Source organism: Artibeus jamaicensis, unplaced genomic scaffold, assembly GCF_021234435.1.
Source record: "Artibeus jamaicensis isolate MK-2021 breed Jamaican fruit bat unplaced genomic scaffold, CSHL_Jam_final contig_240, whole genome shotgun sequence".
In the NCBI taxonomy this organism is placed as follows: Eukaryota; Metazoa; Chordata; class Mammalia; order Chiroptera; family Phyllostomidae; genus Artibeus; species Artibeus jamaicensis.
In genome coordinates, this window is record NW_026521506.1 from 15,803,794 (window position 1) to 15,828,767 (window position 24,974).

Here is a 24,974-nt window from a genome sequence, read left to right on the forward strand (position 1 = left end):
TAGGAGGTGATAATGCTCTATCTCAGCATCCAGTACATGAAACTGTTTCTCCTATAGCCATGATTCACATCTTTCTTAATGAAGGGTTGGCAATATGAGGACTTCCTCTCACTATTACTCCTATGTATCCAGTAGCAAAATTTTGCGTCACGTCCCCACAATTTGGACTCTAGTGTACTTGAGGTCTTCATTCCAAAGGAGAATCGTTTTCAAGAGAAGCCCTAACAATGACTGAAATTTAAGTAGACACTGCCAGAAAGTCATGTTGGATTGGTTATCTTTCTCAATCAACAAGCAAAAATGGGGTTCCTGTACAGTCTGGGGAGATGGAACTTAACTATTAAAGGAAATTGGGTTGCAACTACAAAAGACACAAAGGAAGAATATCTCTAGAATGTTTGGAGCTCTTCTGGTAGTCTCATGGTTTGTGATTAAAATCAAAATTAAAATTATAACAATTCAATTCAGGCAGAATGCCTCATAGTACAGTTCCATCAGTAATTCAGGTTTGAATTGTTCCCCCAGGAAAAGCCCTCCAGCAGCTTAGGTGCTATCTCAGGCAAAAAGAATAAGAAATGGGTAGTGTAGAAGATAGTTATAAATACCAGCTGCAACCCTGTGACCTGCTGCAGAACTAGGCATATAGTGTAACCTGATTAATTAATAGCATTCCCACTTCAGGTAGGAAAACAAATAAGCAAACAAACAATCCTTTCAAATGCATAATTAGGGCAACTGCCAAACTTTTATTATACTAATGGAAATTTGTAACATTAAAGTTTCAATGGTTTTCTTAGTCTGTAGAAGACAATTAACTAAAACATTTTAGGAGATTTGAACCATATCCTGTTCCATTCCAGACCACAACAATCTGGTTCTTGTTTCTCATGGATCATTTTGATAACGTGATTACACGTTTGGGGTGTTTTGAAAATAGTTGGAATGTATTTTTTCTAGGAACTCCTCAAGTTGCTGAATCAAATGTCTTCTTTTAAATCTAAAAATAAAGAGACAAGTCATTAGCCAAAATATATGCAAAGAATCTGTGACACCAGTGTTGGAGGCATTGTAGGGAATAGAAAGAGGAGCTTATGATTTACATTGGAATAGAAAATACATTTTCAGGGTAAGAGACAATCTAGCAAATACAAAGAAAAAAAGTGTGTCAATTCAGGTTCAACTCCTACCTCAAACTCTGGAGTGAATAGAAATTTCCTTGAGCTTGAAGAATGAGACAAACTAAAAAAATATCAACCTCAGTAATGGTGGTGACAACCTTAACTCTGAGTGAGGATCAGGGTTTGAGAAAAGCAAGCCAGGGTCGGTACCTACCACTCATCCCAGCAATGCATTAGGCTTAGCTGTTAAAAAAATTGGAGAGTTCCTCTTTTATACCCACCTTGCTGCTTCCTTGATGGCAAATTCAACCAGTTCTTTCTTCACTTCTAGAGGTCCTTGTACTTCTTCAAGCAATTTGAAGATTTTTTCATATTCTGGAGATATATGTAAAAATAAATTTTTAGTATTTGTCAAATACAAAGAGGAGATAAAACTCAATCTTTGTGTATCCATTATCTCAGTAATTACTCAAGGCCTAGAATGTTACATAGTGCATGTGTTTTAAGTGTTTAAATCAAGACACCTGAACATATGTACCAATGGAACTCCTGGGAACAATAACCAAGTAAGAAAAAAAGAGGGGAAGTATATATTGTGGCATTTTAGTCCAAGTAAAGAGAAACTATCCTAAATTATGTGAAAACCTGTTCCTGACAATATGTGAATCTCAAGAGGTGGGTAAGTTCAATCTATTCTAAATCATTGAATAAGAGAGACTTCTCATGGTTTAATTGGTAGAAATTGCTATACTACTTACTTCGGCCAAACTTTCGAATTTCCTTCATTAATTGATGTTTTATATCAGCAGTGATTTTCTCAGGATCTTGCAGCATTTTATTCAACATCATTCCCACTTCAGACATTGTTATGGCTTTTGGGTCACCTGCAGAGAGATAGCTGACAATGATTTCTTCTCAGAGTGTATTACTACCAGGTTTGTAAATTAGTTCACCTTTGCTGAGGCTAGTTAAGCCATCAGACAGAAAATCTAATTGGTTGGGTGGAATACCATCTCCTGCCATATTTATAAGTTGAGTGAAACAGGTCGGTTTAAACACTTTTTGTCAAGTCCTCATAAATATTATTATGATGATGGAAGCCTCTGGAAACCAATTTAGAGGTTGAGCTCTAATCTGTGTTACATCACCCCACATGAACATAAATGTACTCCTGTGTCATTTTTAAAAATTTCATAGTAGGAGGAAAGTCCAGAGTGAAAACTCAGACCTAACAAATTCTCATGATGGGTTTCAAGATGGACATAGCATGATCTGATTTCTGTCTTGAAATGATCACTCTGGCTGCAGGGCAGAAAATGAGTTAGAGAGGGACAAGTTTGAAAGAAGGGATATAAGTTAAAAAACTCTTGTAGTAACTTGGTAACAATTCATCAATGTGGACTAGAAGAATAATGATAGAATTAAAGAATGATTACAATATTTAGAGGAGAGAAAAAACAGAATAAAAAATGAAGTGTCACCCATAAGGAGGAGAAACCCAGTATATTGTGAAGTATGGGACTCCAAAAGAGTTTTCACGAAGAAGAGACTGAACAACCATGTCAAACAAGGCAGGGAAATTAATGGCAGCATCAGCCAAAACTAGTGACATTGATGAGAACACCATCAGTCAAGTGGTGGAGACAGAAGCCAGACTATAATTGGCTAAGATCAGGAGGTTATTTTCTATATATGTGGCTGAGGCCCTAAAATGGAATTCTTCCCCTTCCTATTTTTTAAAAGATTTTATTTATTTATTTTAGACAGAGGGGAAAGGAGGGAGAAAGAGAGGAAGAGAAACATCAATGTGTGGTTGACTCTCATGCGTCCCCCCACTGGGGACCTGGTCCACAACCCAGGCATTTGTCCTAGACTGGGAATTGAACTGATGACACTTTGGTTTGCAGGCTGGTGCTCAATCAGCTGAGCCACACCCACCAGGGCCTCTTTCTCTTTCATTGACAGCAGGGTCATATTCTGGCTTGTCTTAGATGAGGATGGACTATTGTGTTCTCCATGATATTTCATTATGCTTTCAAGCCCTACAGCAAATTCCTGAGAAACATCAATAAACAAATTCCATTAATGACAAAATGCAACCATTATAAAATTGCATTCTGTATTTGCATGCACAGCATGCAGTTGCATCATGAAGATGAGATTTAATAATGACCCAAAGTTTGCTAATTCCCCAACAAACACTGTGCTCAGGCCCTAGCTGATGTGGATCAGTGGTTGAATGCCATTCTGCAAATCAAAGTGTTGCTGGTTCAATTCCCAGTCTAGGGCCCATGCCTGGGTTATAGGCCAGGTTCCTGGTAGGGGGTGTGCAAGAGGCAGCCATGCACTGATGTTTGTCTCCCTTTCTTCTTATCTCCTTTCCCCTCTCTAAAAAATAAATATTTTAAAAAACATTGTCCTCAGGAAAAAAAAAACCTCCATATTTTGCCATGTATAATGTGTACTTTTGAACCTAAATTTTTTAGGAAAAAGTAAGGATGCACATTATACATGGCTAGTACTAATTTCTTATCTATATAAATGTTTTTTTAATTCTTTTATTTATGTTTATGCACTAAAAGTGTAAGTTTAAAAAACAATGATGATATCCTTTTGCAAAATAATACCCTGGAATATGATCATCAGTTTTGTTTCTAAATATAAACAAATAAAAATTGAATTAAAAACTTAAGGCAGAAGATTTTTTCCTGAAAGTTTGGATCAAAAAATGTGGATGCAGGCTGGTATGGCTCAGTGGATTGAGTACTGGCCTGTGAACCAAGGGGTTGCTTGTTCAATTCCTGGTCAGAGCACATGCCTGGGTTGTGGACCAGCTTCCCCTGTATGGGGCACATGACAGGCAACCAGACATTGATGTTTCTTTCCCTCTCTTCCCCTTTCTCTAAAAATGAATAAATAAAATCTTTTTTAAAATGTGGTTGCACATTATACACAGCAAAATATGATAATTTTAATACAGTAGAAGTGAAAAAAATGAGGACAGTAACATATATATGTAGTCCAAAGTCAAACATAGTAAATGATTATTTGGAATCCTTGTAGAATCACTGGATCTCATCTGCCAAAATTTAATAAACATACAATTATCTGTGTTGATTATTCTGTGTCAATCCTTATTAAGAAAAACAACTCATTTTCTTGGGATTATTTAACTCAAACTCATCACTAACAAATATTAACTGATACTTTACAGAATGCTACTTGTAGATGGTAAAGGACAGAGTATTTAGAAATCTTTAATCCACCTGCTTCTGTTCACACAGAGACTCTATGTTATTCTAGGAGCCATGCAATGTCCATTATTCAATGTTGGTGGTACATAAAGTGAGAGATATGTCAAAATGAAAGACTAGCTTAGAGTTCTTATCATCTAAGGATAACCCAAGAGTTTGCCTTACCATTATTTAAATAAAAAGTTATTAAACACCTTTTCTGAATAACTTACATTTCCCACTAAAGAGGAATGCAAAGGAGGAAAATTATGTTTATGGAGCATTTAATATCAGCCAGGTCTTCTTCTAAATGCTTTACATGTACTGACACAATTTTCTTCTTTTTTGCTTTCTTTTTAAAATTTTTTGTTTTATTGTTGTTCAAGTACAGTTGTCAGCATTTCTCCCCCACTACTAACACAATTTTCCATGAAGCCATAATGCTAGCAAAAGCTCAGTGACAAATATGGGAAATAGTAGGAATGTCTTATGCCAGGTCAAAAGCAGTTGGACTTAAATATAATCTATTAATTGCAATCTCTTTATTTGGAAGAATCACATTTTATGAAAGCATAGAGATGTGTAAAGTAAGTGGTCAGCACTAAGACAAGCCAGAAAGACGACTTGAAAGTAACTGAAATCTACAGGATGAAGCCCCAAGTACTGTGTTCGACAATATTTAAAAGGAACCTAGGACAACACCAAAAAAACAAACAACCCAGTTAAAAAATGGGCAAAGGACCTGAATAGACACTTCTCCATAGAGGATATACAGATGACCCATAGACATATGAAAAGATGTTCAAAGTCACTAATCATCAGAGATATGCAAATTAAAACCACAATAAGATATCACCTGTCAGACAGGCTATCATCCATAGATAAACAAGTGCTGGCAAGGATGTGGAGAAAGGGGAACCCTTTTGCATTGTTAGTGGGAATGCAGATTGGTGCAGCCACTGTGGAAAACAGTATGGAGATACCTCAAAAAATTAAAAATGCATATGCCTTTTGATTCAGCAATCCCACTTCTGGGAATATATCTAAAGGAACCCAGTGTTCCTTTGGAACCCAAAACACTAATTCAAAAGAACATATGAGCAAAGAACTGAAGCACTCCTGTGTTCATTGCAGCATTATTTACAATCACCAAAATATGGAAGCACCCCACGTGTCTATCAGTAGATGAATGGATAAAACAACTATGGGGCATTTACACAATGGAATATTACTCAATCTTAAAAAAGAAGAAAATTGTACCCTTTGTGACAGTATGGGTGAACCTGGCAAATATTATGCTAAGTGAAATAAGCCAATCACAGAAAGACAAATACCATATGATTTTTACCCATATGTGGGATGTAATGAACAAACAAGCAAAATTGAGACAGACTCATAGATAGAGAGCAGGATGACAGCTAAGAGGGAGAGCATAGGGGATGGAGGGATTGAGCAAAATGGAAAAAGGACTCATGGATATGGACAACAGTGTGGTGATTTGGGGGGGCTTGGGGATCTAGGGGGTATAAGGGGACTAAAGAGTAATGGAAATTAAAAATACAATAAAACATAAAAATTAAGTGAACCTGGGAAATCTTCACATATTGAAGTGGAATTGAGGTGTGCTTCCTTCATTTCTTCCTCTTTTTCACCTCATCTCTCCATGTGTAGCCATCTGTTTGGCCATGACCCCCTGTACGGTGGGGTTGAGGGAAGCAGAGGGACCTCCTCTGGTAAGTGAGGGAGGAGATGGGGCTTCCTTCTGTGGCAGTCAACTCCATGTGTGCTAGCTGTTTGCTCTACAGTTATGTGCTTAGCACAGAGTGTACATACAATAGATATTTGTTTAATAAACTTTTTCACTGATTTGTGATAGGTTTAATATTTTCTCATAGATTATTCATCTTAGATCTATTGATAATCAATCAACAATTTTGTGCATGGCAGATAATTAAGAGTTGATAATGCATAAAAACAAAACCACCAAGAAAACAAAATAAATATGGAAGAAAATAAATAAATAAAAGCAAAGGAAGTAATACATCAACAGGGTTACTATGGGTGATCTTGAATGGGCTTTTCTGGAGTTTCTAAACTATTTAATCAACATTCACTAATTTTACAATAAAGACAGCTTTTTAAAAAGTATAAATATTTTATAAAAGGAACCTAGGAAAACAAGAATGAATAGTGAAAAAACATTTCAGTTTGCTTAGTACTTCATCATTTCTCTCCCCAAAATCAATACATTCATTTATCAGTCAATTATCTTGTGAGGTTTGTGAGTGTGAATTCATCCTTCTGAGAATTAGTATTCCCTAGGAAACTACTCAAATTGAATTTTAAACACAAAATGCTGAATATCATGGCCTGGACAAAAGTGACCATTTGAAGGTTGAGCAGCAGTGGAGGCTTAACCATACTCAAACATGACTCTAGCACAACAAAGGAATCCATTATTCCTTTGGTTTCTTAGTGCTCCCCCTGCCCTGCAGGGTAAACATGGGTCTACCTATGTAAATGCAGAAGGGAGTTCATCTTCTTCAGAGTGCTACACTCCAGTCTCTGGATTACAGCTCTGGCACAGTTGGGGAACTTTAAAAATGGAATTTCTCCACACTAATATAAAAGTATATAAAAATTTTCTCCAGCTTTTAGTAATACTAAATGTAAAAAGTGGTTGTTGCTGAGTGGTAGAATGACTGGTGGTTTTCAAATGTATCATTATTTTCTTTTTAATTTCTACCATGAAAACTGTTTTGGATAGGGCACTTTCAATTGTACAAACAGACAACTCCACTCACTTTGGCTAAATGCTACAAGAAGTAAACATAAAACTGAAAATTACCTTCAGGTGAAGGTTTAATCCAGTGGAAAAATAATACCACCAAGAGCCTAGTCTCTTTCTATTATTCTCTTCTGCTTTCTTATATTTTATTGAGGAGGTTCTGGCCAAGGTGGAGGTGTAGGCAGAAGTGCTTCACTTTCTCACACAACCAAAACAAGGATAACAACCAATTTAAAAAAAAGAACAACCAGAACAGCCAGAAAATCATTTGCCTGGAAGTCCAACAACCAGGGAGTTAGAGATACATTTATCCAGACTGATTCACCAAGACTAAGATATGGCCCAAAGGAAAGAACAGATCAAAACTCCAGAAAAAGTACTAAGTGATGAGGAAATAGACAACCTATCTGATACAGAGTTCAAAACACTGGTAATCAGGATGCTTACAGAACTGATTGTGATCAGTCACAAAATACAGGAAGAAATGAAGGCTACACAAAGTGAAATAAAGGAAAATATACAGGGAACCAACAGTGAAAGGAAGGAAACCAGGACTCAAATCAATGATTTGGAACAAAAGGAAGAAATAAGCATCCAACTGGAACAGAATGAAGAAATAAGAATTCAAAGAAATGAGGAGAGGCTTAGGAACCTATGGGACAACTTCAAATGCCCCAACATCCAAATCATAGGGGTGCCAGAAGAAGAGGAAGAGCAAGAAATTGAAAAATTATTTGAAAAAACAATGAAAAAAAAGTTTCCCAATCTGGCAAATAAAATAGACTTGTAGGAAGCCTGGGAAGCCCAGAGAGTCCCAAAGAAATTGGACCCAAAGAGGAACACATCAAGACACATCATAATTAAGTTACCCAAGATTAAAAATAAGGAGAGAATCTTTTATTTATTTATTTTTTATTGATTATACCATTACAGTTGTTGTATTCCCCCCTTCATTCCCCTCCACCCTACCCCCACCCCCACCATTACCCCCCTTTAGTTTATGACCATGTGTCTCAAGTTCTTTAGATTCTATATTTCCCATACTATTCTTGCCCTCCCCCATCTATTTTCTATCTACCATCTATGCTACTTATTTTCTGTACCTTCTCCCCCCTTCTCCTCCTCCCACTCTCCTGTTGCTAACCCTCCTTGAGATCTTCATTTCTATGTTTCCACTCCTGATCTAGCTGTCCTTTTAGTTTGCTTTTGTTTTAGCAACAAGATTGCTCTATCCAGCAAAACTTTCCTTTAGAATGGAAGGACAGATAAATTCAAGGAGTTCATCATCACCAAGCCCTTATTATATGAAATGTTAAAGGGACTTACCTAAGAAAAAGAAGTTAAAAAAACATGAACAGTGAAAGGACAGCAAACTCACAGTTATTAACAACCACACCTAAAACAAAAGGAGAGAATTTTAAAAGCACCAAGAGGAAAGGAGACAGTTACCTACAAAGGTAGTTCCCATAAGGGTATCTGCTGATTTCTCAAAAGAAACCTTACAGGCAAGAAAGGGCTGGAAAGAAGTGTTCAAAGTCATGAAAGGCAAGGACCTACATCCAAGATTACACTATCCAGCAAAGCTTTCATTTAGAATGGAAGGGCAGATAAAGTGCTTCCCAGATAAGGTCAAGTGCAAGGAGTTCATCATCACCAAGCCCTTATTATGTGAAATGTGAAAGGCACTTATCTAAGAAATAGAAGATAAAGAACTATGAACAGTAAAATGACAACGAACTCACAACTATTAACAACTGAACCTAAAAAAAAAACAAAAACTAAGCAAACAAATATAATAGGAGCAGAATCACAGAAATAGAGATCACATGGAGGGTTGTTGGTGGGAAGGAGGAGGGGAGAATGGAAGTAAAATGGTTCAGAGAATAAGAAGCATAATATGTAGGCACAAAATAGGGGGAGGTTAAGAATGGTATGGGAAATGGAGAAGTCAAAAAACTTATATGTATGACCCATGGACATGAACTAATGTAGAGAGATACTACAGGGTAGGAATTGCAAGGAGGAAAGGGAGAAAGGGGAGAAAAAAATTGGGACAACTGTAATAACATAATTAATGAAGTATACTTAAAATTATATTTTAATGGTTATGCTATTACACTTGTCCTAACTTTCTCCCTTTTGTCCCCCTCCACCCTGCACTGCCTACTCCTCTCAGGCAGGCCACCCCCATTGTTCATATCCATGGGTCATGCATATAAGGTCTTTGGCTACTCCATTTCCTATACTGTACTTTACATCCCCATGACTATTCGGTCACTACCTATTTCTACTTCTTAATCCCCTCAGTTCTTCACCAAATCTCCCATACTCTCCTCCCTTCTAGCAATCATCAAAACACTCTGTGTATTCACAATTTTGTCTGTGTTCTTCTTGTTTGCTTAGTTTCTTTTTTAGATTCAGTTGTTGATAGATATGTATTTACTGCCATTTTATTGTTCATAGTTTTGATCTTTTTTGAAATAAAATCCATTTAACATTGTATATTATAATAATGGCTTGGTGATGATGAACTCCTTTAGATTTTTCTTGTCTGGGAAGCTCTTTACCTTCCCTTAGATTATAAATGATAGCTTTGTTAGGTTAAAGCCATCTTGAATCCTGATTTTCATGACTTTGAATATTTTTTGCCAGTCCCTCCTAGCCTGCAAAGTTTCTTTTGAAAAATCAGCTAACATCTCATGGGAACTCCCTCATAGATAACTAACTGCTTTTCCCTTGCTGCTTTTAAGATTTTCTCTTTATCTTTAACCTTTTGGCATTTTTATTATGCTATGTCTTGGAGTGGGCTTCTTTGCATCCATCTTGTTTTGGAATCTCTGTGCTTCCTGGACTTGCATGTCTATTTCCTTCACCAAATTAGGGAGGTGTTCTTTCATTGTTTTTTTTCTTCAAATAGATTTATAATTTCTCATTCTTTCTATTCTCCTTCTGGTATCACTATGATGTGAATGTTGGAATGCTTGAAATTGTCACAGAGGCTGTTTATATTACCCTTGTTTTTTAGATTCTTTTTTCTTCTTGTTGTTCTGATTGGTTGTTTTTTTTCTTCCTCATATTCCAAATCATGGATTTAATTTTCGGTTTCACCCACTCTACTGTTGTTTCCCTGTAAATTATTCTGTATTTCAATTAGTGTATCCTTTGTTTCTGACTGGATCTTTTCTATGCTGTTGAGGTCCTCACAAAGTTCCTTGAGCATTCTTATAACCAGTATTTTGAACTCTGCCTCTGATAGATTGCTTATCTACAATTCGTTTAGTTTGTTTTCTGGAGTTTTGATCTGTTCTCTCACTTAGGCCATGTTTCTTTGCCTTCTTGTGTTTGTTTCTATGTATTAGGTAGGGAAGCTATGACTCCCTGGCTTGGTAGCATGGCCCAATGTAGTAGGTATCCTGTAGGGTCCAGTGGCACAGCCTCCCCTATCACCCAAGTTGGGTACTCAAGGTATGCCCTTTGTGTTGATTTAGTACACCCTCCTCTCATAGTTGAGCCCTGGTTGCTATTGGAAGGTCAATGGGAGGGATTTACGCAGGCCAGTCAGCTGAAAGAATTGGCTATGACTGACAACCAACCTCCACCCACTGTGGAGGATCAGCTGTTCAGGGGAAAGGTGGTGATGCTCCAACATGGTTTGTTGCTATCCACTGGATGCACAGGCCCTGGGAAGTTCCAGGTAGTAAAGGTCATATTCAGCTCCCACCTGTGTTTCGCTTGGGGCCAGCCTCCCTGAGCTATAAAGCAATCTCAGATGGCTGCTACTTGTGCTGGGCTTGGAGATTATCAGGCAAAGCCAAGCTGTGAATCTGGGCTAGCTACTGCTAGTACAATGCCTGGGGCCGCTTAGCAAGAGGTACTGAGACTGGGGACTCACTGAGGCTGATTTTTGCTTATTTGAAAGGATTTAGAAAGTTGTGAAGCATGAGCCAAGACCAGCCATTCATATGGAAAAGCCAGTGTTAAAGTTGTAAGTGTGGTGGGACAGGGTCTTAGCGGATCTCCTGGGTGAGTCAGTGTTAGCCATGTTGATGGAGTCTTAGATATGGCTCCAGCTTGCCAGCTCTGTGACTTTGTCGGGGAGAAGGTTCATAAAAGAGGCTATGGCCTCTGCCCACCTTTCTGTCTGGGAGAAAATTGTTCTTCAGCTCTTGCCTTGATGCCAGACACTTCAGTTCCTCCCTTTATGCCACTCGTGCCTTCCAAGCTGCTACCCTGATGCTGGGGCTCAGAGGGAGTGAGTCTGAGTAAGTCCATATGTGGGTTCTTTAAGGGGAACTCCTTGGGACTCCAGAAGTTTCTCCCACTGACTCAACCCCTGCTGTTTTTTTGTAGCCAGAAGTTATTGGGATTTATGTTCCTGGCACTGGCACCCTGAGCTGCGGATCCAGGTGTGGGGCTGGGACTCCTTGCTCCTGAGATATCCCTCCTTAATTTTTACCCATCACATGTGGATGTGGGTCCAGCCTGTCCCACTTCTCTGCCCCTCCTACTAGTTAGCAATGAATGTGGGTTTTTTTTTTAAATTCCATAGGTGTTAGACTTCCATTCAACTCAATTTCCGATTGGTTCTGAATGATTTTTCTATAATTTAGTTGTCATTTTAATGTGGTCGTGTGAGGGGGCAATTTGTGTTTTCCTATGCCATTATCTCGACCAGAAGTCCCTCTTCAGCTTTTTTTGATGCCACCTTCTTTTCAGTTCTGGCTCCTCCTCATGATTTTATGATGGCTGTCAGGGCTCCTGAGTTGCAAGCTACTTCAGTTACATTAAGCAGGAAAAAGTGGTTATATCTTTGTCCTAGTATTCCCAGAAGAAGTTCTAAGATTTAATGTAATTGATCTTTTTAGTTCACATTCTTATACTTGAACCAATTATTGTGTACAGGGGGCATTAGAATGTATTGATTTGTTTAGCCTAGGTCAAAACCAGTAAATATATAGATTTAAAAATACAATTAATAAGCTTGATTAATGGTCATAAATAGAAAAACTGTACCCGACAATCAGAATAAAAACTCTTCTCAAGCATATATGCAAAAAAAAGGGCCACATTCTAAAAAAAAGTGATGTTAAGCTTCATGTCAACGATGTTCTCCAAATAAAGTGTAATTAAATTTGAAGTCAATAGCAACAAGATAAAGCGATCTGAAATTTTAAACACACTTCTAAGTAAATATTTACAAATGAACTATGAGGAAAATATTGCATAGCAAAACCTGTGGAATGCAGTTCAAGTGGCATATAGAGGGATAGGTATATAGCTTTAGGGATAGGTATATCGCTTTGCATGCTAATATTGGAGAAGAAAAAGTCTGAAAATTAATTATTTGTGTCAATTTAGGAATAAGTACAACAAATACAAAGAAAGTAGAAAAAAGGAGCTTTATTTTAAAGTAAAGCTATATTCATATGTGGAATCCAATGAACAAAATGAACTAACAAGCAAAATAGTGACAGACTCATAGATAGAGAGAAGGCTGACAACTCTGGGGAAGGGCTTGGATGAGGGAGGTGGAGGAATTGAGCAAAAAGTTAAAAAAAGCAAAAAATTCATGGACATGGACAACAGTGTGGTGACTGCCAGGGGAAAGTGTGGGGGGAGAGGGAGGAGGGTGTGGGGGGGTAAATGGTGACTCTTGGAGACTTGACTTGGGGTGGTGAACACGCAATACAGTGTACGGATGATGTGTTGTGGAACTGTGTACCTAAAAACTATATAATTTTTTAAACCAGTGTCACCCCAATAAAAAGGAAAACAAAAAGGAATAAATTAAATTAAAAGGAAAAAATTAAGTAAAGCAATAAATTAAATAAAAAGGAAAAAATAAAGTAAAGCAATACTAATAATGAAAAAAGAAAATTATAGTAGAGATGATCAACAAAAGCAGAAGTAGGTCATTTGAAACCACCAGTAACAACACAGACAAATCTCAGATGCATGCTCGAGATAAATTTATCCACAAATAAAAAGCATTAAGAACAAAAAGGAGGCATAACCATAAATCCAGAAGAGATTTTAAAAATGGAGAGAATACTATGAAAGACTTTATTGCAGATATGAAAGTTGAGGGAAACTAGACACAGTTACAGAGAAATAAAACTTACCAAATTTACCAAGGAAGAAATAGAAAATTTGAGTATTCCTGTATCTGATAAAATGATTAACAAAAAATTAATAACCTTCTTATCCAGAAAGCTTCCCTGATGAGTCCTCCAAACATTCAGGGGGAAATGACACAATCTTTTTTGGAAAATAGAAAATAGGGGACTAGTTCCCAATTAATTTTATGAGGCCAATATAAATGCGATACCAACATCTAACAAGCACAGTAAAAGAAAATTATAAGCCAAGATCTCTTTCCTGAAAATAAACAGAAAACTACTAAATAAAAGATTAGCAACCAAAAAACAAAGATAGATTTTTATAAAAGATATACAGCCCTGGCTCATGTGGCTTAGTGGGTTAGGCATTGTCCTGCAAATCTAAAGGTCAGTGGTTGGATTACCATCCAGGCCACATACCTGGGCTTGGGTCAGGTCCCTGCTTGGGGGCATGCAAGATGTTTCTCTCTCACATCAGTGTTTCTCTCTCTCTTTCTCCTTCCCTTCCCCTCTCTCTAAAAAATGAATAAAATCTTTAAAAATAGTAAAAATTTTAAAAGATTTATATCATATCATGGTGCAGTATACTTCAGGGAGGCAAGACTGGTTTAAACTAAAAAAAAAAATCAGTCAATGTTAACCATATTTTTAAAAAAAGAAAAAGAATGCATGATCATTTTATAGATGGGTCTAAATTCATGATTAAAAGTTATCAGCAAGTAAGAATAGAAGGTAATTTTCTTAGGCATATACAACATGTCTACCCCTAAAATTCTGATAGCAAACAAACATCATATTTCATGGTGATATATCAAACAATTTCTTCCTGAGTTTGTAAAAAGACAAGGATGTTCACTATGTATAAAAAATGTATGAAGTTCCCACCAGGAAAAATAAAATAGTTACAAGGTTTGGAAAGAAAAAAGTAAAATTGCCATTATTCACAGCTAACATTTTTCTGTACATAGAATATTTAAAAGGGTATACAGTGGAACCTCACTCAGTTCTGGACGTTAATTCTTTCTGGAAGCCTGTTCAAGAAGCAATTTGTTCAATAACGGAATCATTTTTTCCCATTAGAAATAATATAAATTGAATTAATCCATTTCAGATCCCCAAATAATTCCTTGTTTTAACCTTTCTTATATACAGTACATGTCTAATGTACTGTTTAATCTATAAACACTATAAAAAAGGACATGAAATATAAATAAAACTTAACAAAAAGCAAATAACATGTACAGTAAAAAAATGAAAATTTACATACACACTAGAACTTACCTTTAATGTTGAGAGCTATTGGTAACTTAATATGGAGAAGAGGAATAGAGGGATGGAGAGATGTTATTGTTTGAAAGGGGAGTCCCCTTCCTTAAAAAAAAAGTCAGGTAGCTGTTTTTCTGGGGGTATTTTTTTCTCTCTTTTGTCTTTTTGCTCCTCTGAACTTGCTTTAGGCTCACTGGGACACTATCTCACAAAAACCTACCCAGTGATGTTTGTTTTTGCCTGTGTTTTAACACTTGCCTGATGTGAGACATTGCATTGTCATTGAACAAGTTTATTGCACGGTTTGCTACTTCTTTGTCAGGGTGATATTTCTCAGTGAAACTTTGCATTTCTCCCCATGTCCCGAGTGTTTCCTTAATTCGTGAGTAGGAATATCCTTCACTTTCTACCACTTCAATTGCAAAGTTTGATATCCAAGGTTCCAGTGTATCAGCATGAAAGGGTTGGTGGGTCAAAAACTGAAGTTTTCTTCAACAAGAGGAACTTTTTTTTTCCATGAACAACTTGGTTCAGAATGAAATTGTTCAAGATGAGAGACATTTGAAAACCAACGCTGACTGCTGTAAAATAATTTGAATTCATAAATGAATGTAGCCAAGTTACTCGGTATAGGGGCAATACTTTTAAAAAAGATTTTTGTATAATAACAGAAATAATTAGAAAAAGATATTTTAAATATAATTGAAAATAGTATCAAGGAACATCAAATAATGAGGAATAAATCTAATGAAAGATGTGCTAGAGCACTACATGTAAAACTGTGAAACATGACTGAGAGAAATTAAACACCTCAGTAAATGGAGAGAAATGTTTTTTGCATGAATTGGAAATCTCATTATTCAGTCTTATTGTCATTTATCCCAAGAATTATTATAGCAATCATATTTAAATTCCACCATGTTCATTTTGGGGAAAATTTCAAGCTGATAATAAAAAATTAAATGGGCCCTAACTGGTGTGGCTCAGTGGATTGAGTGAAGGCCTGCAAACCAAAAGGTTACTGGTTCAACTCCTGGTCAGGACACATGCCTGGGTTGTGGGCCAGGTCCTCAGTTGCGGGTGTGCAAGAAGCAACCGATTGATATTTCTCCTGCACATCATACATCAATGTTTATGTCCCTCTCTCTCTTCCCTCCCTCCTCTCTAAAAATAAATAAAATCTTTAAAAAATTAAGTGGATATCAAAAAGCTTAGAGAAACCAAGACAAACTGTGAGAAAAAAAACCAAAGTTACTATAAAGGTAAAATAATGAAAAACATATGGCATTGGAGAAAAGGTAGGTAAGTAAACCAATGCAATAGGAGAGTCTAGAAATCAACCTGGAAATATTCAAATGTTAGATTATGACAACAGGGCCCACAAATCATTGTAGAAATGACAATTCTTTTAAGAAGCCCACTTAATAACAACAGGTTATTTAGCTCTCACTTTAATTCATTCTATAAAAAGATTTACATGTGATAAACAGGATGTCTAGAAGAAAACTTAAAATATTATCTTCATAGCTTTAAGGCAGGCAAAGCTTTTTAAAGGAAAAAAAGCACTAACCATAAAGAATAAATTGATTAATTAAACTTAATTAAAGTACCACGTTTTGCCATGTATAATGCACACTTTTTTGCCCAAATTTTGAAGGAAAAAATAAGGATGCACAATATACATAGTAGTACTAATTCTGTATCTATAGAAATGTTTTTAATTCTTTTACTTATACTTACACATCAAAAGTATAACTTTAGGCCCCGACTGATCTGGGTCAGTGGATTGAGTGCTGGCCTGCGAACCCAAGGGTCACTGGTTTGATTCCCAGTCAAGGCACATGCCTGGTTTACAGGCCAGGTCCATAGTGGCGGGTGTCAGAGAGGTAACCACACACTTATGTTTCTTTCTCTCTCTTTCTCCCTCCCTCCCCCGCAAATAAATAAATTATATTTTTAAAAAAGAAAGCAATAATGATAGCTGCATATAAAATAATACCCTGGAATATAATAATCAGTTTTGTTTCTAAATATTAATTAATTAAAATGAAAGGACTTTTTTCCTGAAATTTTTTGGCCAAAACTGTGGGTGCACATTATACACAGCAAAATATGGCCAGTTTTTGTTTCTAAAAAAAGCAATATTACCTTAGGAGAGATTGAAAAGTCAATACAGTTCTATAGAAGGTACTTAAAATTATCTATTTAAATATATTTATATATATATATATATATATATATATATATATATCAAAAATGAATGGAATCTAGAATATATGTAAAATACAAGACAATTTAAAAAATAGAAGTATCTCAATAAAATATGGGTAAAAGACCTGAAAAATCACTTTATAAATGACATATGTGAATGGTAAGAAACCTTATTAACACAAAATTGTAAGTTTAGACAAAATGGAAGATCACTGCAGACACACCAGAGTAGCTGAAATTACAGACTGACTATATAGCAAGTCTTTGTAAGTATATGGTACAGTAAGAGCACTGATACATTGCTGAACCCAGATTCTTACATAAGTGTCTAAGGACATAGTTAAAGCTTAGAAACAACTCCCTGAAGGCTAAGATTTGGAAATCAAGAAAAAGTACTCCACTCCTGGGATGAGACAGATCATCCAAGGAGATTCTACCACTTAGGGCAGAGACAGAGCCACAAAAGAAGAGTCCCCTGTGGCAGCTGAGATAGAGAACCCAAGGAAGAGTAGCCACCCTTACACAAGTGAGATAAAGTGCCCAAGAAAATGTCCTCATCCAGGGCCTAGAAAGAGCCTTGTCCTGTGCAGAGATCAACTTCCAAGGAATAGTCTCAGCCATCTCATATCTAAGAAAAACCCTTAGAAAGATCCAAAACCCCCCACCTATGAGAAAGCAAACAAAGGCTCACCTCACCAATTATTGACACAGAGCTCCGAAGGGAGAGTTCACACTTAGTCTTAGAGAATCAAAGAACAGTTCAGGCCTGGGATAGCGTGCCCACTAAGAGTCTCCACCAGGAAGGAACAGAACACAAGAAAAATCTGCCCCTGTCATAGCTTTTATAGAGTGCCAGGGAAAATGCATCTCCTTGTGCTGGGCTGGGCACCAAGGAGAATCTCTCACTCCCACCCCTGGTGCTGAGACAAGCATTCGAGGAAGACTCCCCTCACCAGCACTGAGATCATTATACAAGGAAATGTTCTTCACAGAGCTGAGATAGACAAGGACCACTTCCTCCCCAACATGGCTGACACATTGTGTATAAGGAAAATGCTTCCCAACTGGTGAGAAAGCACCCAAGGAAGTGTCTCTGTAGAGCTGAGGAAGATCACCCAGGAATAGCACCACAACATAGACTTAGAACACCCAAGGAAGGGACATTTTCCAGGGCAGAGATAAAGCACCCTGGTCAAAGAATCTACATGCTAAGTGTTAAAATCCTGACCTTCTTTGAGGAGCCTGCAAGCAATTCAGAAAATGGCAGTAAAGTTGTGGTGGCTCTTAGAAACAACTCCTTTTCTTGGAATTGCCGGAAATACTACCTCTAGGTATTTGAGAATGACGTACGTAAGGAAATGTCTCACCAAAATCATTCGGATATGTTACTGCCTGAGATGAATTCCAGGAAAGCTGCTGGCCATGGGGTCCTGCTGGCCGCAATGCTCTGTACCACCTGGACTCTGGAGAAGCCACATGAGATGCAGAGCCTGGTGCTGGAGATCTTGGTGCCCAGCAGGAGCCGGCTGTGCTAGCAACCCCCAGAACCAGCAAGCAAAACACTCCCTCTGTAACAAATGTCTGTGGCATCTTCTAAAGATACACTAAGCTTTTGTATCAACTTCCATGAAAAAAAATTTAAAGAACTATAACCATTTTCAAAGATCAGGCTAGGAGAGTGATTTTGGAGCTGAGAGGGAATAAATCAAAACCCAGCACACTGTATTAATGAGAAAGTAAGAGGATTATATAATCATCATAATTGATACAGGAAACTCATGTGATAAAGTGTAGCAAATATTCATGAGGAAAAATTAAAAACATTTGTTAGGAAGGTATCCACTGAAAATCTGTAAGACATATTATTCCTAGCAGTGAAAAATTAGAAGCATTCCTCACAAAATCTAAACAATATAAGATTCCCACCTTCATCACTTCTATTCAGCACAATACTACAGGAATTCCTGCCTTGCACCTTAAGATGTAGTGAATAGGCTGTTCAAACAGAGAGCTCTCAGACTGTTTAATTGTGGACAAGCCCTGAGAATGTGCTTTTCAAAGAGCTGACAGGCACGTTAAATAGTAATAATTGTCTAGGAATAGTGATTCTTAATTTTTAGGGCTACTATAGAGCTGAAGAGAGAAGGATGAAAAGAGGACAATTTAAAATACCATGATACTTCTTGTTATTGTAATTAAGCCATTTTTCTTGAGCAAATCCTGTTAGAATTTTTTTGCAACACTTTGGTTAATTCCAGAGTTCTGAAAATGTATTTTTAAAATTTTATTTAGTTATTTTTCAAGTACAGTTTTTTGTCTATTTCTCCCATCCCAGCCCCCCCATGCTCCCCACCTCCCTCCCATTTCCACCCCCCTTAGTTCTCGTCCCTGTGTCCTTCCTGTATGCTCCTCCAAATCCCTCCCCTTCTTCCCCCTTAAATTCCCTTCCCTCTCCCCTCTGGTCACTGTCCCCTTGTTCTCTATTTCAGTGTCTTTGTTTTTATTCTGCTTCCCTGTTTGTTTTGTTGTTTAGCTTCCTGTTAAAGGTGAGATCATATGGTATTTGTCTTTCAACACCTGGCCTATTTCACAAAGTAGAATGCATCTCGCAGAAAGAACAGACTTCTGAAAATGTTGATTTTGACATTTGCCAGTGTTCCTCGTTGCTTTTCTTATATTTAATTTTTTTCAACTACAGTTTACATTCATAATTATTTTGTATTAATTTCAGGTGTACAGCATGGTAGTCATTAGGCAAGTCATATACTTTCCACAGTGTTTCCCCTGATATTTCCAGTTCCCAAATGGCACCATACATAGTTATAACAATATTATTAACTGTATATCCTATGCTGTACTTTACATTCCCATGACTATTTTGTAACTACCAATCTGTACTTCTCAATCCCTTCACCTTTCACCTAGTCACCTAAATCAACCCCTCCACTCTCACAACCATCAGTCGGTTTTCTGTATCTATGAGTCTGTCTTGGGTTGGTTTATTTATATTATTCTTTAAAATCACATATAAGTGAAATCATATGGTATTTGTCTTTATCTGACTGGTTTATTTCACTTTGCATGATACCCATCAGGTCCATCCATGCTGTCACAAACAATAAGATTTCCTTTTTTTTTTTTTTTTTTTTTTACAGTTGAGTAGCATTCTATCGTGGAAATGTACCACAGCTGCTTTTTATCCACTCATTTACTGATGGACACTTAGGCTGCTTCCATATCTTGGCTATTGTAAATAACACTTCAATCAACATAGGGGTGCATATACACCTTCAAATTAGTTTTTCGGGTTTCTTTGGATATATACTCAGAAATGGAACTGCCGGGTCAAAAGGAAGATCCATTTTTTATTTTTTGAGGTATCTCCATACTGTTTTCTACAGTAGCTATAACGAATCTGTATTCCCACCAAGAGTGCAAAAGGGTTTCCCTTTCTCCATATCCTCACCAGCACTTGTTGTTTGTTGATTTATTGATGATAGCCATTCTAACAGATGTGAGATGATATCTCATTGTGATTTGAATTTGCATGTCTCTGATGATTAATGATGTTGAGCATCTTTTCATATCCCTGTTGGCTATCTATATGTGTTCCTTGGAAAAATGTCTATTTAGACCTCTACACAATTTTTTAACTGAGTTATTTTTATTGCTGTCGAGTTGTATAAAACCATGATTTCACTTGTGTAGAATATAAAACAAACGATAACAAATGAGGTAACAAAACTAAAACAAACCCATAGATAAAGACAGCAGAATGGTGGTTACCAGAGAGGAGGGTGCTAGGGGGAGGGCAAAGTGAAGAAAGGAGCTCAAATATATGGTAGTGGATAGAAACTGGACTTTTGGTGGTGAGCACCCAATAGAGTATACAGGTATAGACTTATAATGGTGTACACCTGAAACTTATACAATGTAATTAACCAAAATTACTTCAATTTTTAAAATTGAATTTAAAAGCAAACCTTGATGTATATGAACTTTAAAAAAAATCATTTAGATCAGGGGAATCCCAGGATAGAATGCAGAATGTGACTAAAAATCTAACTGTATTAAACATTTATGAAAAACATATATTTAAGAGAGTAAGGGGAAAGGTCTTGACCTAAGTAACTTTGGAAATCAGTGGAATCTCTAAAACTCAGGACAAAAAAAAACTCTCCATAATCACTGTGCTGTTGTTGAAAAAGTTTTTTTTTTTTTTTTCTCATGGGCGTACAGGTCAACAATTCTGAAACCACCTTACAAGTATTCTGGGACTAAACAATCCAAGTAAATGGGTAGCAGATGCTGGGAGCCAGGTTTCTCAATGTTGAAGTGAGTGTACAGATAAGCAAGGGAAGGAGGTTAGAATTTATGTGGTGACGGATCAAACACCAATATGAACTCGTGTTTAACTTAATAGAAATACAGATGTTACATAAATATTTATGTGTGTGTGTGCGTGCGTGTGTGTGTGTGTGTGTGTGTGTGTGTGAGCACAGGTTAGTATACATGCATATATTTCCTTGCTCTGTCAGCTGAAAGGGCCTTGAAGCAACAAAACCCTAGTAGCACTGAGCACAACTAAGGCCCAGATCTTGGTTTCTCATACTATTCTTCAATTAAAGGAACCAGGTTCCTTAGAAAAAAGGCTGATTCTAGGACTGGGAGAGGAAAAGTACCATATGAGCCTGGAACATCTTGTACTGACAATAAGAAAGTGGTAATGAAAAAATCCACAATAATGAGAGTATGTCAACAGGACACAGGAGCCAAATGAAAAAGCTACCAATGCCCATCTGAAAAAGCACATTTAGACTTCTGGTCAAGAGGGAGGCATAGGTAGACATGCTTCACCTCCTTGCACAACCATAAAAAGAATTACAACTAGTTCTCACAACAAGCAACACCCAGAACCATCAGAAAATCAAACTATATGGAAATCCGACAACCAAGGATTTAAAGAAACTACATTCATCCAGACAAATAAGAGGGGTGGAGTCATGGAGATGTGTAGAGAGATTCAGAGATGTGGTGTGGTGTGAAGAGGCAGTGGTAGATGGGCAATACCAGATTCACATATGGTGAGTAAAAATTGGGAGGAATACCTTGGGAATGAGTGATCCCAGCCCCACGCCAGACCACACAGGCAAGGGATTTAGCATCAGAAAAATAAATTCTCATAACTTCTGAATGTAACAACCACTAGGGGCTGGGGTGGTGGAATAAACTGCCAGATTATCAGGAGTCTCCATTTAAAAGTCCCGCATGGACTTAGAACGTACTCAAACCCACCAAACTTGGGGATTCACTACCAGTGCAATAGCTGGAAAGGTGCAAGTCGCATATGGGAAGTGGGTGAAGTGACTGGAAATGAGGTCAGTACTGGGAAAACCTCCAGAAAACAGGCAGTGGCACTGTCCCCTCTCCAAACTCTCCCTTCACACAGAGCCACAAAGTGGAAGTGGGTTGCCCCACCCTAGCAATTATCTAAGGCTCTACCCCACACAATTTATAGGTGCCTTTTCTACAATAGGCCACACTACTAGGAAAGGGAGTCAAAGCAGCTCTATCTAGTACACAGAAGCAAACACAGGGAGGCTGCCAAATTGAGGACACACACAAAAAATATGGCCCTAATGAAAGAACAGAACAAATCCCCAGAAAAGGAAATAAATGAGATTAAGATAGCCAACCTATCAGATGCAGAATTCAAAATACTGGTGGTCAGGATATTCAAAGAACTCACTGAGTACAGCAACAATATAAAGGAAGAAATGAAGATTATACAAAGTGAAATAAAGAAAAATTTATAGGGAACCATCAGTGGAGGGGAGGAAGCCAGGATTCAAATCAATGATTTGGAACATAAGGAGGAAATAAGCACTCAACCAGAACATAATGAAAACAAATTAAAAAAAAACAACCTGGAAATAGTATAAGGATCCTCTGGTATGTTCAAATGTACCAACATCCAAATCATACAGATGACAGAAGAAGAACAAGAAATTGAAAACTCATTTGAAAAAAGAATGAAGGAAAAGTTCCCTAATCTGGTGAAGGAAAGAGACATACAAGTCCAGGAAACACAGAACATTCCAAACAAATTGGACTACACAAAGACACAGCATAATTAAAATGCCAGAAGTTAAAGATAAAGAATCTTAAAAGCCGCAAGAGGAAAGGAGACAGTTACCTACAAAACAGTTCCCATAAGACTGTCAGCTGATTTCTCAAATGAATCTTTGCAGGCAAGAAGTATTTAAACTGATGAAAAGGAAGGGCCTACAACCAAGATTACTCTACCCAGCAAAGCTATCATTTACAATGGAAGGGGAGATAAAGTGCTTCTCAGATAAGGTCAAGTTCAAGGAGTTCATCATCACCAAACCCTTATTATATGAAATGTTAAAGGGACTTATGTAAGAAAAAGATCAAAACTATGAACATTAAAATGGCAACAAATTCACAACTATCAACAACTGAATCTAAAAACACAAAGTAAGCAAACAACCAGAACAGGAACAGAACTGCAGATATGGAGATAATTTGGAGAGTTATTAGCAGGGAAAAGGAATGGGGAGAATAGGAAAAAAGATGCAGGGATTAAAAAGCTTGATTGGTAGGTACAAAATAGACAGAGGTTATGAACTGTATAGGAAATGGAGAACCCAAAGAACTTTTATATGCACAAGCCATGGACATGAACTAAGGGGAAGATTACTGGATGGAAAGCAGGTACTGGGCAAAGGAGGGCAAATAGGGAAAAATGGAGACAACTATAATAGCATAATCAATAAAATATATTAAAAAATAAAAAAGCAAAAGTGGCAAAATATTAGGAGTGGCAACTAAATGAAAGTATATTGCAGATGGAAGATGGTTGAGGAGTGAATGGAATTCACAGTGACCTCCTCCCCGGACCAATCTGGAATCACAACTCAATTGTGGAGAAACCACCCAGAACAAACAACTGAGCAATAGCCGGAGAAAAGCATATAACTTCGGACACACAGAAGGCCCAGCTTCGGCACAACCTGTCTGGTTAGGAGTGTGGTAGAGACTCGAGAGGGCTGGCTGGGTGCCCACAGGCAGCAGCACCAGTGGGATAATTAAGCAGCAGGTTGGATCCCCTGGAGAAGAATAGGGTCTAAACCCTAAGCTAGGATCCCCAGCCTAGAATACCAGAGCCCAAAAAGCACACAGATAACAACCAGCATCGAAAAGTGTCACAGTTGCTCTCTGCCAGGGACAGATGGGTAGAGACGCAAGGGCCAAGTAAAGGACAGACACACAAATTTCCATTTGTAGCCACTTACCTGAGGCTCCAATAAAGGTCGGGGCAGGGTCAGCCACAGACACCTGAGGAGAGATGGGGAATGGAAGCCTTGGGGAGAGAACTGAAGAGAGTAGCCCCCAGACTCCTGGTGCTGAGTCATCCCCCAGAAGGCAGCAGCCTTTGTACTCAGGTAGACCACTTCCCTCTTAGCAGCAGCAGCCTGAGGGGAAACAACAGACCCTCCCTGCAGAGAGACTCAGCTCTGGCCTTTTGGTGCGTAAGTGTGACTGCTGAGTTCTAGTGACCAGATAAACAACCAGAAATAGCCAGAGACAGTAGATTGCTGGAAAAAGGGGGTTAGAGTGTACTAGCAAGACTTAGAGACTGGGGACAGAGGCTTTGGGGAGAGAACTGAGAGAGTAGCCACCCTGGCAATTATAAGCAGCAACCATTCTGCTCAGGCAAACCACTACCTCCCAAGCAGCAGCAGCCTGAGGAGAAACAATACCCCAAACCCCAAGGATGAACTCTGTCTTGCCCTATGTGGCTTAAGCCTGACTACTGAGTGCAGAATGAACAAATTAACAATTGAAGAAGACAGCCAGTGACAGAAGATCACTGCAAGTATCGAACAGGCTGCCCAAGGTCAGATGGTACCTTCACTAGAGGGAGATCCAGAAAGGTAAAAACGGTGGTAAATACAAGAGGCTATTGAGATGAAAGCCACTGTGGTCTTCATGATTTGCAAAGTTTTCTTTCCTGAATAGTTTTATAACATTCATTTCTTGTCCACTGACTTTGTATACAATAAGTTACTAGATTTTAAACTATAGTGTATTTCTATTTACATATTTTACCCCTCCCTTCCCTTCGCCCATTTCACCTTCCTGTTTCCATTGTCATTTCAAATTTGGTTTTCTCTCTAGCTATACCTTGTTTCCATTCCACAGTCTTTATTAT

At 37.7% G+C, this 24,974-nt stretch overlaps 1 protein-coding gene across 1 annotated transcript in view; it reads right to left on the bottom strand.

The window, feature by feature from the left end:
- Window positions 1-733: 733 nt before the first annotated feature.
- MMGT1 (membrane magnesium transporter 1) overlaps window positions 734-24,974 on the bottom strand; it is a 46,365-nt gene continuing 22,124 nt past the window's right edge. Inside the window, exons 2-4 of the mRNA XM_053662371.1 lie at window positions 1,877-2,002; window positions 1,400-1,493; window positions 734-997 (exon numbers count right to left, since the gene is read on the bottom strand). Of these exons, the coding sequence (XP_053518346.1) occupies window positions 910-997; window positions 1,400-1,493; window positions 1,877-2,002 (308 nt within the window). The 3' untranslated portion in view covers window positions 734-909. The remainder of the gene's footprint in view (window positions 998-1,399; window positions 1,494-1,876; window positions 2,003-24,974) is intronic.